We start from the raw sequence: 14,771 nt of genomic DNA, 5'->3' as shown, positions 1-14,771 counted from the left end.
TAGATTTTTTTTTTTATGCTTTGTTTTTAAAACAGTCACATACCAAAGGCTCCAAAATATAACTGGTTTAAATGCAAAACTGTGGCTTTTATTTCCAAACATACAATAAATAGGTCCACCACAACTAGCCTCTAACTTCATTTTACATGGAAGGATTTTAAAATTAATTTGTGCATATTTAAAAATTAAACTTCCCTTTGCACATAATTCCAAACATAACCGAACTGCATTACACACCAGCTCATGGTCTTGGCACTGTGACACAAGCAACCAATTAGAAACAGAGCTCTGTAGCCAGGACTTGTACAAAATTGCATTTTGAATTGTTGATAAAAGATCTACCAACAATTAAATCTTTTGCTGCAGTATACAAAAAACTTTAGTACATAAATGTTGAAAAGCAAGTTGTCTTCTGTTTCTGTAGAGACTGCAAGGTAAGTGGATTTATTAAGTGTTCACTATTTGCTATATGATACAATTTTCATACCAAAATATCTTTACTGCATAGTAACATTCCATATTTTCAAATGCAAAAAGAGATTAGATGCAGTCTTTTTATTTTATCCCTCATCACTGAATTTAAAGACATTTTTAACCGCATCTCTGTTTCATCACAGTGCAGAAGGCCCTTAATATTTCAAGGATTTATTCAGTCATATTTTTAATACAAAAGTAGAGGCTGAGGAAAAGCCAGAGTAGTCTATACACAATGCACAATCTGTGTACATTCTGAAGCTGTACTTCTTCAAGAACTAGTTATACACTCTTCAAACAAATCCCTTTATCCAGCAATTCAAAATGCTTTAGATCAGAAGTTTTATATTAGAATCAATACAATATATGCATATAAATACATTTATACCCTTCAGTTGCTGAACAACCCAGATGGCTGCGAGGATGTGACCTGAAATGGTTCTCCATTGGCCTGGGATACCAAATTCTGTCGGCAGCTAACTGTTAACCAAGTAGTAAAAATGGAGTAAAAAATGGAGATCTCTGCACAAGGCAGGTGTGCCACAGCATCAGTTAAGACTAGAAATACCAGGTGACACCCTGGCCCCTTCAACAGGGCCAGGATTTCAACTTCGGTGAGATGCAACACACAGGCAACATTTTTTCCCTCTGCCGACACTCTGCTCATAAAAAGTCTCAGCAGAACAACAAAACCCCAAAAAATACAACAAACCATAGCAAAGGTTTTACAACTGCAAGTTTCCAAGATAGGTGCCGCAGCTTTCAAGAACAAAGTAAAAGTTTTATAATTAAAAAAAAAGAAGGAAAAAATAAAAACAAAATCCAACCCAAAAAGCAATGTGCAAGTGTGAAACTCAGAAGACGATAACAGGGATCGATCTAGCCCTCGGTTCAGGCTGAAACACAGAACCCAACCTGCCTGATGGAAAACCAGATAAAGCCCAGAGCCCCCAGCACTGGGTGGGTCCCCAGGGCTGTCCCAGCACAGGGTGATGTGTTCTCAGTGCTCTCAGCTTGGCTTCTCAAAGGATGCAGAAATGTTGGCTGAGTGAGTATCCTCCAAAGGTGCTAGAGGTTGTAAGTTTGAAGCGTTTCTTCCCACCAATGCCAGGTATAAAAATGTGTATCTCTTTAAATAATATTGCACATAAAAAAATCATCTTAAAATCTGTAGTGAAAGCAGGGTTGAAGGACAGTGTTTTCCAAAAGAGAATAAAAAGCTACCTGTACATAGTAAATTTTAATTTAAAGAACGCCAAGATTATTCAAAATCTAAGCACATAATACTGACAGAAAAATGTTAAATTGCACAATCTACATATAAATTAATTTGTAAATACTTAAAAGTTTTTAAACATTGAATACCCTTGATTTCACAAATCAGCTAGGTCACTGTCAAAGGATCAACTTAATGAGTTAAAAGTACTTTCCCCCAGAAAGAAACAGAAACAAAAAGATTTGCAGTCTCAGATGAAGCACTGGAAAGAGTTAAAGCATTTCAGCTCAGAGGTAGTGCTAAACACATCCAACTAGAAGTCCATTATATTTGAACTATGATGAAATAACGTAGTAAAATGTAGAAAGACTATAAAATTTACAAAAATAAATAGTTCTGAATGCTTTAGAAAATGCAAGAGACTTTGTTGGTAAGTGTCTTGATCTGCTTTTCTGACCAAAAGAAAGCAAAGCGTGTCTCATTTTTAAAATATACCCATCTCTAAGAACGTGTCTGCAATCCACACAATCTAACTCTGCAACTTGACAGATGCCAGCTTGGCATAGACTCTGATATTAAAAATAAAGTGGAGGCTTTGTAAAAGATCACCTCATATGAAATTTGCTTTGCATGTAAATTCTTCTGTCAAATTAAAAATTGCACATAAAAAAGTTTATTGAAAGAGGCATGAGGGGTGATGAGGGTATGTGCCCATTGTTCCACATACACCCTGGAAGGAAAATGATGATTGCACAGTTCTGATAAATAATTTTTTCTTTTTTAAAATCTGCCACTTTTTTGGTTTGTGAGTTTTGGAATTATTTAGAAAATTCTACTATGGACAAATTATTATTTAGTTTGCTTTTAAAAGAATTCTTTACAACTATTCCAGTGGCTTTTATCCTGAAACCAAATGCAAGTGGCAGTCTAAAAGTATCTTTGGGTAAAACAAGTATCAGGATCCAACGAGAATTTCCATGATGTGGTCCAACTCACTCAGATCTGTTCTGCATATCTGAATGTTGTTTGCTGAAGAAGAATTACAAGATGGGAAGGTTTTCAATGGTTCTTCTGTAGCAAGAGATGGTGATCTGGGCGGCATCAGGGGAGGGCAACAAAAGTCTGAATCATACATTGAAGTGTCAATATCTTCAAAAATGTCATCTATTGCCAAATCCTTCAAGTAACTGGTTGAATTTGAAATCTCAAAGGAACCAAACACACATTCAGCTCCCTTCAAATCCTGTCTGTCATCTTCTAGTTTCAGACCAGTATTTTCTGGAAACTTTGGCTGGTCGTCTCCAGTAGGAACCAGACAGGTAGGTGGGCTGATATCTTCCACAAAGTCTAAATCCTTCAGAATAGATGAAATAGCAGATGACATGTCATCATCTGACACGATCAGCAGGCTGCTCTCAATGGGGTCCTCCACGGAGCGCAGCTCACAGCAGTGGGACTCCTGCTGACCAACACCAGCGGGCAGCTGCAGGGAGATGCCAGGGGCCTCCATGCCTGGGTAGCTGTGAGCAGCAGGAGCAATGCCAGGGCAGATGCTCACTGGCTGCTGGCTGCTCTCCTGCCTCATCTCCTCCTGGATCTGGCGCACGGTGTTGGCGATGAGCACGGAGCGGTGCAGGTTGGGCTCCACCAGCATTTTGTACGTCTGCAGCTTGGTGAGGCACATGTTGAGCACCAGCTGCCTCTTGAGGGGGTAGGACAGACCTCGGCTGGAGTCAAAGGCACTCGAGAGACCAGCCATGCTCTCCTCATAGTCACTCAGCTTGCGCTTTAGGCCTCTCCCCAACATGAACCTGCAAGACAAAAATCCTGAGTTAACCTTGGGCAGGCCCAACAGACAATTCTGAAAACCCTCTAGTGTACAATGTACTGGTTAGCTGAGACTTTTGATGTCACAGAACATCAAGAGGTAATAGTACCTCCACTGAAAAGAGGCACTTTCCAGCTATATTGTTTCATGGCAACTTTTTTCCTAAACAGAAAACATGGAAGAAATATACTAACTCTTTTTTTATAAAGCTATATACTTCTAAGTATATCTGACTATCCACATGAAATAAAATAGATGCTTGTATTAAGGATCAAACTACAGAATATTTCATCATTTCCATTTTAACATTCATTCCTGGGTACAGCAGGTAAGATTTCAAGCTAGTTTTCAACACCTATTTTGATCTCATTAAGCCATTCTAATGTCTTGCTCTAACATCTCTGAGAACATACATAGAACATATATAGAGTTTTATGTAGGGCTGATTCTTCTCTTTTTTCATTTGGTGACCCACAATTGTTTTACAGCAAGACCAACATCAGGGCCTCCTATGGGATCCTTATATCCATTCCACATCTTGGTAGTTTGGTTAAATGTGGGAGGAAATCTGGCTGGGCCACTGAGCTCACAGAGACACAATGGGTTCACAACCTGCCACTGACTTCACACTAAGAACATCAGGCAGGAAGCTATCAAACAGCATTTGGGAAGGGAAAAAAATAGAATTTAGTTGCTTTCATTCTGCTTTGTGTGCTCTTGCCCTGAAATACAGTAGGTCTAGAACAATGTGGTAAAAAAACCCGTACACACAGATCTAAAATCCAAACAAATACCTGCTTGGGTACTTTGCAATTACCATCCCAAGTCTAAAGAGTTTTATTAGGGACAACAAGCCCTATGCAATCACTCATATAAACACAGAAAAGGAGTGTACTCTGCACAGAAAACACTGGTAAAATCTTAGTTACACACATCCTAAAGTGTCCATGAATACAGACACCTTGTTCCCAAACTATTAAAAAAAATTAGGCAATCATAAATTAGACACCGGTGGCAGATTAAGGGCAGATCCTTCATGCACAGTGATCCAGACCCTGCATGCTGCTGAGGGCCTCCCAACTTCCTTTTCATGTGAGCACTGGGTGCTGCCAGCACAGCTCAGCTGATGGCTGCAGCTGCCAGCTGCTCGCCTCTTGCTGGACTTTTGGGGACAAGGAGAAGGCAGCAGGAGAAAGCCTCTTTTACTTTCAGGGTTTCTCCAGATCTGCAGGGCTCCATGGCTATGCCCATCTGCCCAGACAAGGCTTTGGAGAACTCTGCTCCTCTGGAGAAACAGAAAGCAAGCAAGCAGTGCATCCTCCTCAGCAGGACCCATGAGAGAAAACAGCTGCTGCAGGACTTTAGGTGTCACACTTCTCAATAGTAAACACTTTCTGCTCTTTTAAGGACATGTCTGGACAAAATTCAACTTGTCTTAGGACTGCATTTTTACTCAGCAGGGAGTAGACTGGTCTATCTTCACTCTTGAAACAGCAACAAACTTTTAATTACTTGTAATCCTACCACTTCTGCAACTTTTTAACTTTGGAACTCTGTTTTTCTCCAAAGTTTTCTGCTGAAGTGCCAGAGCAGGAGCTGAATCTCTTTAAAAACCAGAAGGTGTCTGGAAGTGGTGTACCTGCTCAGCTGGGTCATCATCCCACACCGATCATGTATCCCTCTCCCACTCCAGCAGCCCATTAAGAGCAAACAGACCCAGCCAGTACCGAGCACTCCATTACAACAAAATCAGAACAAATATGGGTACAAAGTCCAGGCAGAAAATATAAAAGCATTCTGGGGAGGCAATGTGTGTGTCTGAAGGATCCTCAAACTACTGACAGCACTGTCAGTAACTGCTAATTTTTGACACAATCTATGGAAAATCACATTTAGGTGGTACAAGTAGACTACAGCTAAATATACCGACTGTCGTAGTGGAAACAATTTATGCAAATCATAAACTCACAATAAAATTGAGAACTCTCCATTCAAGTAGCATTTAAATGTTGTATACTACCTCAAGCATTACCTCACAGCATCACTGTAAGAACAAAAGTTATGCAACAAAACAGCTCTTCATTCACTAAGCACCATCATTCCCATACACTGCACACTAGTGGGGTTTGTTTGCTTTCCTCTCAATTAATTAAACAGACCAAAATTTACACCCATAAGGGAATGAAGATATGACCACACAGGAAACAGCAATTCTGACATATCACACATTCAGAATGCTTGGTTTTGATAATTTACTGCTCTTAATATATTTTTAAAATACACATTTATACTTTGTTAGACACACAGGACATACTATTCTTATCTCTTTGAATTATAAAAATGATGTTAATTCCTAACATCTCAAAAATTTGCTAGTATTTAAATTCTGTAAGCAAGCAGACTATGACATGCAAGGATGTATAATTTCACAGAAACAACTTAATATGACATGTTTTACTTTTCAATTCAAACAGTAGTCTTGTTAGACTAAATATTTCATGCTCGTATAGGCAGACACCCCCTTTTTATTCCTCAAATTTCCTTCATAAAATTTGTCCCAGAGCATTTTACAAACATGAAACAATGCTTGAGCATGACAGCACTTGACTATGAAAATGAAGTGCAAGAAACACTATTTGCTCCAACTTCAAAATGTTTCTACTTAACATACTTCCCACTCCCAAGATGTGTTTTAAAAATAAACAAACATAATACTACCTTACATTTTAGAAATTCTGTCTAATATTGATTTATTTCCTAACATGAAGGATCCTCTACTCTCCCCTCCAGGAGCAAGATGACTTCAGAGGTTACACAAAAATTTGTAAAAGGCTAATAAAAACCAGAGTACCATTGGTACAGTGGATTTTAAAATGACTGGTGTCATGGTTGCTACAGGAGACATTAAATTTCAGTTCTTGTCAAACACACTCAGCTGCTGACCTACAAAAGACACAAAGCCCCTTTGTTAGCAGCTAATCTACATTTTATCAGGCCTTTTGCTTTACTTTCTAACACAAGAATTTCTGATGGGATCAGATCCTTAACACACTTCTGTGTATTTTTAAGTACCTTGTTCTGCTGTAGCACTGCCATTGACACCTCATCCCGAACCCAAAATTCACAGTCAGATGCTCTCTTTCACAGCATTATCTTGCAGCAGAAGATGCTGATGGCATTATTTAATTATGCAATGCTTATCCCACTTCAGTTTTTGGTGGTGAGGCAAACAAGCAGCCGTGCACACACAAATCCCCAGTTGCTGCTCAAAGAGGAGCAGTGTCAGCTCAGAGCAGCACAATCTGGGCACACTAGAGCAGTCTCCAAAAACTGCACTCTCCTCACTCCAGCCTAATTCCAGGAACCTACTCACATCTCACAAAACTGGGTCAACTAACAGGATTTTGGGATGTGCCAATCTGATAACTCTGTGATTTGTAAGTAAATAAACGAAATAAAAATGAAAAGTTTATGCCAACTTCAAATGTAAGGTCCTCACATAGCTGTTCAATTATATAAGGAGCAAACTCTAAGTCACCCTCTTCTTGAACTTGAAAAAGTTCCACAACAATTTTTTTTTTCTGTCACAACATTTTTTTTCTCTTCAGATGATCTATTTTAAAATCTTTTGTCATGAAAACCACAGAAACAATAAGGAGCAACACATCTCAACTTTTTTCCTGGCATCTTCTCATCCTCTCCCATTATAGCAATGCAAACTGAGCCACAGCCCGTTTATGGCAGAATTTTTTAATGAAAATAATTTTTCAGACAGGGAGAAAAGGAAGCAAAGTGAACTCAGTATTTGGGAGTACCAAACTCTCTATTCACATCACTGAACTACAATGGAGTCTAGACAGAAATTCAGCATGTTCCCCAGTTCCTTCCAGTCCTCCATGGAGGACATTTCACTGCAACTCCTCCCTGCTAAGATGGGAAGAAGCACCCAAGCACTGTAATCCTACACCATACCAGGGTTTGAAAAAACTTGGGAGGGAGGAATCACGTCCTTGGTTGGCAAATCCACACAATACCAAACAAACAGGCCTGGTCAGGGCGCAGCTACTCAGAAGAAACATTCCAGGCTACCAAGAAAAATTCACATTGCAACGTGTTGTGGACAATGCAGGGCCCGTGCCACCATTTCAGCTCCATCTGTCACACGGCCTGACAGTGCAGCTGCCACTGACACATGGCTCAAGTACAGCTGGGAACACTCTCAAGGAATAAAGCAACATGTGAAAACCTTCAATTACTTATAGCTGGGCAAACTACTACTTAAAAACTTTTTTGGAATATGAGAGAGAACTAAAAAGTTAAACAATGTTTAGAACTTAGGACCTCACAGAGCTTTAATTTTTAGTAGGGAAGAGCTTAAAAATGAGTGTATGAAACAGAATTGCCACGGTTAGTATTGTCTGAACACAAACTTCTCATGCACTGTATTAAACTACACAACAGTTATTTATCTACCACTAAATATGTTTAAATAGCAAGATCATCAATAAAGTATCTGGCCTTGTACCTGGCCTTTACGATCCAGGTAAAGATAACTGAATTCACAGTGGTACCTTATAGCTTTTCTTTTTAGAGTATTACTAAATTCAAACTTGCTTGATCCTTTCTCTACAGCCACACTGCTGTATTTTTCAGAACAAGATTGCCTCAAATTTTGAAATACTACTTTTTCTTACAGGACAAAACTACCAGCTTTGCAGGTGTGTAAGCACCTCATGAGTGAAAGCTGCCTGTCCAGTTTGCAGTAATGTAACTTAGGTATTAAAATCAAAATTACGAGACTCCTTGCTATTGTAATTTGGGCAATTCCCTTTCAAAGTCTCCTCTGTCTTGTAACTATAGAAACCATGTAAGGGTAAAGACAGACAGACTCTCTGGGCTGTAGATTTGTGTTAGGGACTGACCAAGGCTGGCTGATAACCTGGTGCTCTGCTCTCCCCTCTCTCCATGGACACATCTCACAAGCACACATCCATCTGCAGAAGGGCAAAGGAAGACAAACACCCCAACAGCTACAGCTGTTCCCCAGAATTATTTGATGTATGCTGTACACCATTTTTAATGATAATCCTTCCCCTACCTGACACACATTTTTAGGCAACACAACTTCACAAGCAGATTTAATTAAGCGCTGGACTGGCTATTGGTATTTCACGTAGTAGAAAGTGCACAAGGAAATGGAAAGGCTGAAGGTGCAGTTAACAGACACAGCACAAATCCCTTCCTCCCATCCAGGCTTAGTGCTGATCACTTGGACATGCCTTACATAACAGTGTAAGCTGTCAGAGCACACAGAACATCTCTGAGCTGGAGATCCCCACACTACATCTTGCCTGTTACCCTGAGCAATGAGGGAAGGACTAAATGCCTTAGGAAACACCAAATGGAAAAAGTTTAGACCTGAAGATGCTTCCAAAGATACAGAAGTGTGTTCAAGTCCATTGCCTCCCCACCCCCCTCAGCCCTGCCCCAGTTTAGCCAAGATGAGTAACTGCTGGAGAAGGCACAAGTGACTAAAAGTGTGCACACAGGGAGGAGTGCAGTCCTACCAGCTCACTCCCATACCTAAACTCCTATGCAACAGCTTCTCCACAGCAGTCAGAAATCACCAGAAAATGGCTGCTCAAAGAAAGAAGACTTCATGTCAACTTTTTGGTCAACAAATCCTGACCTATAACACACCCACAGTCTGGTACAAAGAACTGGAACACAGGACTAAGATATGCTACTGTTCAGATTCAAGAAACCCCAGCAAAAACAACAAACAAACCCAAAACAAACACACACACAACAACTCTGCAAACAAAACAGAAAAAAACCCACACCTAAGGATTTCCCCATATTTTGAAAGTAACACTAGCCTGAATAGCATTCATTAGGTACAGGAAAGGAATGAGAGGGAGACTGAGTTTAGTACAGAATTATTCTGGAATTAATAATGTTCCCACTGTCACTGACTATGTGTGGAAGTGGAAAATAAACCTGTGTCATACGCAAATATTTTAGGAGCTGAAATGATGTTTAGGAAGCACTTGGAAAGAAGTTTTACTTTGATTTAGAAGTCAGTCTGAAACCCCCCACAACAACCTGTTTATGTTATGTCTACTGGGATCTGGAAAATTCCTGCACTTAAGGACATCTTTCTAAGTTCCTTACTCCCATTTCATTTCACAAAGCACTGATAAGAGCTTTGCTTTACAAACTGTGGCAGCTGAGTTTCAGAGCATGGCATTTCCCTCTGAAAAAGGAACTCTGTTAGGATCTGTACCTTCCACAGCTACAAGTGGGTTCCAGTGCTCAGTAGAAAGAAATTTCCACCCATAAAAAACCCCAAACTAAGCCACTATCAATCTTGCCTGCCACCTGTGTATCTTGTTCTACATTTATTAATAAATCTCATGTGTATATTTTCAATGGGAGTGTGTTTAACAAGGCATTTTGGGGGGATTTATTTTTTTTTAGTGGAAGAAGGGCCTGGAATAATTTAAACCAAGAATCAATAGTAGTTGGCAAAAGCTAATACATAATCAAGAGTTACTAAACCTAGAAACACCCATAGTAAAACTAAACTATAATTAAATGAGAACCTAAGACTCATAAAGGAAACAACAAGAACCAAACCACCATGGTTCCACCAAAGCATTTCACTGGAGAAACAAAAGATCATTACAGCTGTAAATGCAATGCCAGACCTCTTCACAGCTTGTTCTAGTCAACTAACAGTTCTCCACCCCACATTTGCTTCCAACAGAGATATGAGATGCATTCCCCTACACAACACTGACACACCTTTTAGGGCTACAGTGATCTAAAAGATCTGCTAATAAAGGAAGTTACAGCTTATTAAATGTTAAAAATTGGCATGCCCATACTTTTAACAGAAAAAACTGGACCTAACAGTGAAAGCAAACAAGAAAAAAAGCTCTTTTCCTGATAGAAGACTGTGCATTTATTCTTTCAATAACCATATCAGAAATCATTGAATTTTCTCTTGTAGTACACAACTTTACTTCAGTATCCTTCTCAAAAGACAGAACTGCAACACTCAATTTTAGCAGCTGAAGAGTGGATCTTACCATAAGAGTGACATCTTATTTAAGTAATTTCCAATAAGAATGTGATCTTAAAGCAATGTTTTATTGAATTGTAATAATTCCCTCCTTATCAAGGAAATTCAGAATACTCAAACCAAAGTTTTTACCTCAGTTTATATCTCATTTTTAAAAGACATATTTCAGTTTACCATTCTAATCCACATATAACATCTGCAGCCCATTATCAGAACATGTCCTATGCACATAAGATACAATTTCATAAAAACATACAAAGTAGTTACCCTTAGAAAACAGAGAGGAGTCCAGGCAGGAAGATTCTGGATTTTGCATAAAGCGTGGTCATCCAAGAGTCTTGGACTATCCCAGAGGCCAAGCCATCCACCGAGGTAGGATGAGGCAACTTAAGAGGAAAAACAAAACAAAATCAGAGTATTTAATTACTACGTGGTGGTTTTTATTTTTTTAACCAGAAGCATTAAGTACACAATTCAATACAAATTTTAAAATTATTTGTGGTAAATTCTATTAAAGCAGATCAATGTGGGTTTAACCCCCTAAAATTCACAAATACACTGAAATAAGAGGACCTAACAGTTTTACCTGTGAACACATAAAATGTGGAAATTATATTTTGTAAATGAGTATTGCAGAATGCTGATCCTCTGAGCATTAGGCTTTAGGATAAGGACTTGCACTGCTACTTCCTCAGGTTATTGAACACTAATTTACAATTGCAGTCATCTCCAAAATTACATAATCAGGAGAGAGAATACCATGCATTGTGAAGAACTACATTTCACAATTATCCCCTAACGCTTACAGGCTGCAAAAGCAGTTAGATTTTTATTTAATTCTCCAGCTTTCCTCTTCTTCAGCATACATAAAACCAGTATGAGAAGGCAGTTGACAAGGTGTCCTGTGATTGTGTCTAATGTTCAATGTGGCAGCAGTTCCACCAAACCCCTGATATAGCAACATCTGCAGTATGGCAAGAGCCCACATGGACTAAATCATGGATTAGCTCAAGGCATAACTGGGAAACGTGAACAGGCTGAAGTGACAGTAAACTACGGGCTAGGCTGGGAAATGTGGAGGGAATGGCACAATCCATGCTCTTGAGGTCTCCCCTCCACCTGGAGCACCAAACAGTTACAAATTCCAAGGATGGAAGGCCTTGCAGGGGCGCAGAGCCCGCAGGCAGCAGTGGATGTGACATGCCGGTTTGTGCACATCACACACACAGACACCTGACCCAGCTACGGCAAAGCACAAATCACAAATGCACCGCAGGAGCAAGGATCAGCACTGGCTGCACAACCCAGCCCTTGGTGAGCAAAAACCCAGAGTTCACACATTATTGCACAAATCTTAAAATAATACATAGTGAAAGGCAGTCTTACATTCAGACAGACGGGCAAGTAAACGCCTACAGTTCATCTTACATAGCAACTCATAGCCTGATGCTAGCAAAGGGCTCCTCCGCTTACAGAACCTCGGAACTGTAAAAATGCAGTAAAACAGCAGTAAAACGCCCGTGACCTCAGCAAGCCAAACCTAACCCACAGCAACAAACACATTAACATCTCCCTCCTCCTCCTCCTCGAAGCTGACTTCTTTCCCAGTATAATGATCACCACGCTATCTGTAAATAATTAGAAAATAAAAAAAACCCAATAAAGAGATAAATGAAGATTCATAACCTATTTGCTCTGAAACAGCAGCACTTCAGGTGGTCACTACTGAGGTTCATTTAAGTGTACTTGTTAGGTCACAGGGAGATGTGTGCAGTCACTGCATTTTCTATACACTAAATATAAAAACACATGTTTTAGAGTTTTAGGATTCTTTAATGCTAAAACAACTTCACAACGCTAAGCATGATAAAATCTTGAAAAGTTTTAGATTTCAGCACTTTAGGTAAAAAACCCCGAACCCAACAGAATTAGAAGCACTGGATAAAAAATATAGTACTGTTACTTGTGGTTTAGAAGTCCAATATTTTGCTAGAAGGAGATGAAGTCAAGAAGTTTTCAATTTTAATTTCTTTATTAGATACTTCAAAGGATTCCTGCAGAAGTAACTGTGGAGGTTTTGACTTTTGCCCTGTATGATTTCTGGGCACACTGTGTTAAGCGTCAGGAAGAAGTACAAAATGTAAGGTTATTAGGTGTAATTTTTACAATCTGTCAGGAAAAAAAAACAACTATAGAAGACACAGTAGCTGCAAATCACTATGAATTATATCTCTAGTGGATTACTTTCTGTCTTCCCTTCCTAGTACGTGTTTAGGGGTCACTTTAGAATTTTGAAATTACAGCATCATTTAAATGTTAATGGAATTTCCCACATTGCAGTTAACTGCCCGAACTATGGAATTTTAGCCACATCAAAAATAAAGTGGAAAACTACTGCATAAGGCTCCCACCTATGCTTTTAGAAACGAGCATTCCAACACAGTTCGAAAAATTCCAGGCCTAACTAGGGCAGAAATTATTAACTGCACCTATTCGCGAGCTCAATCGGCAATATGCACAGCGACCAATCTTACGCTCCTCCAGTCCCATCCACCTGCTCGTAGCCCAGACTAACACACGTTTATTAAACCCAGCAAAACCTGCTATTAAAAACGCAGCTTATCCATGAGTCGCAAGTACCGAGCGGCAGCGATCAGCAGAGCCAGGATGGAGCGGCCGGGATTCAGGGGGAGCCCTTTCCTGCCGCCCTCCCGCGGCTCCTGCCACCATTTGGCCTTTGTGGAAGGAGCGTCGGTGCTTCCTGCGGCCGTCCCGCCCCCGCCGCGGCCGTGGGCAGCGGTAACCAGAGACAACCTTGGGCTTCCCGAGCTGCGAAAAGTTACACTCCTCCCCCTTCCTCCCTCCGCCCGGCTCGCTCGGACCCCGGCCGGGCTAATTATAACTGCGCGAACAACTTCCACCGCCGCCCGCGCTCCGGCCGCTCCCCCCGCGCCCAGCCCGGCTCCCCGGGGCCGCCGCACCCGCGCCCGGCGCCGCTCTGCCCCCGCGCCCAGCCCGGCTCCCCGGGGCCGCCGTCTGTCCGCCCCGCACCGCACCGCCCCGGGGCCCGCCGTGCGCTCCACCTGTCCCCGCTGTCCCCTCCTCTCCCACCGCACCGCCGGCAGCCCCTCCGCCCCTCACCGGCAGGGCCCCCCCGCCCCGTCGGTGCTCTCGCCGCCCCCGCCTCGGCCTCCCGCCGTGCCCCACCGTCACCCCGCGACCGCCGCCGCCCTCCCCCTGCCCGCGGCTGCCAGCCCCGCGCCCTCCCGCCGCCTCCCGCCCGGCGCCCCACCTGGGAGCGGAGGAAGCCCCGTTCGTTCGCGGCCGGCCGCGCTCCCTCCCTTCGGCGGGGCTGGGACTCGGGCCGGGAGGAGGCGGAGGCAGCGCCACCCCCGCCGGGCCCCGGCAGCCTCCGCTCCGCCCTTCCCTCCGCCCGCGGCTCCCGCGGGGGGGCGCTGCGTGCGCCGCGCGCGCCAGCTGCCCGCCCTCCCATTGGCCGGCGGCCCTTTCAACCTGCCCGGCAACCATTTTCTGACTGGCCGGCCAGCCGGGAGGGCGGGGCTACGGCTGGTCCCGCCGCGGCGCCCAATGAGAGAGCCGGGAGAGCCAGGGGGGCGGGACGTCCCGGCGGGCTCGGCCAATGGGGGCGCGGGCGCCGCCGAGTCCCGCGTTCCCGGCGCGGCGCTCCGGGGGCGGCCCCGCCCGCGCTGCCGGGGATGGCGGAGCGGCCGCGCCGGGCTCGGCTCCGCTCTGCACCGCGCTGCTCCGCCCGCTGCTGCCGCCGTGAAACCACCTCAGAGCCACCGGCCAGCCCGCGCCCAAGCCCACAACCACCCCCGCTCCTTCCCCCCTTTTTTTTTTGTATAAACTCGCAGTGCGTCTCTGACCAAAACTACCGAATTTCAGTGAAAGGCACGCCCAGGGCCTCTACAGAGCGGCGTTCCTACAACGCCCCGGTGCCAGGCCTGTTGGGAAACCAGGCGCACACGTCTCCGACCAGCCCTACAGCTACGTCAAACATTGCACAATTCGCCCATGAATATTCACTTGATTTTTTTTTTTTCCCTTCAAAGAGGAGGTGGTTTTAGCCGTGCTCAAACCTCATATTTGCTTTTCACGGGCATTTGCGTAATCAAGTTACATTGGCACGAGCGTTTGTACGAACC

The 14,771-nt window shown here is 42.9% G+C and overlaps 1 protein-coding gene across 9 annotated transcripts; it reads right to left on the bottom strand.

The window, feature by feature from the left end:
• On the bottom strand, nucleotides 1-14,019 carry LOC135448602 (SERTA domain-containing protein 2-like). Of its 9 annotated transcripts, XM_064714781.1 has the most exons (5): nucleotides 13,246-13,538; nucleotides 12,292-12,398; nucleotides 11,992-12,090; nucleotides 10,873-10,991; nucleotides 1-3,501 (listed from the first exon to the last, which is right to left on the bottom strand). In XM_064714781.1, exon 5 carries the CDS (start codon nucleotides 3,495-3,497, stop codon nucleotides 2,646-2,648), a length of 852 nt encoding a protein of 283 aa, XP_064570851.1. In that variant the 5' UTR covers nucleotides 3,498-3,501; nucleotides 10,873-10,991; nucleotides 11,992-12,090; nucleotides 12,292-12,398; nucleotides 13,246-13,538; the 3' UTR covers nucleotides 1-2,645. The 9 variants fall into 9 exon arrangements, with proteins under 9 accessions (XP_064570851.1, XP_064570850.1, XP_064570846.1 ...); XM_064714780.1 differs by lacking the exons at nucleotides 12,292-12,398; nucleotides 13,246-13,538 and adding an exon at nucleotides 13,898-14,005; XM_064714776.1 differs by having other exon boundaries at nucleotides 12,292-13,538.
• Between the last annotated feature and the right edge of the window lie 752 nt (nucleotides 14,020-14,771).

Source organism: Zonotrichia leucophrys, chromosome 5 (assembly GCF_028769735.1).
Source record: "Zonotrichia leucophrys gambelii isolate GWCS_2022_RI chromosome 5, RI_Zleu_2.0, whole genome shotgun sequence".
Classification (NCBI taxonomy): domain Eukaryota; kingdom Metazoa; phylum Chordata; class Aves; order Passeriformes; family Passerellidae; genus Zonotrichia; species Zonotrichia leucophrys.
Note: the sequence above shows the minus strand (reverse complement) of the source record. Positions and strands in the feature narration are given on the sequence as shown.

Bases quoted from the DNA above. Each gene is read 5' to 3' on its own strand.
- LOC135448602 (XM_064714779.1), bottom strand. From the start codon at position 3,497: ATGTTGGGGAGAGGCCTAAAGCGCAAGCTGAGTGACTATGAGGAGAGC.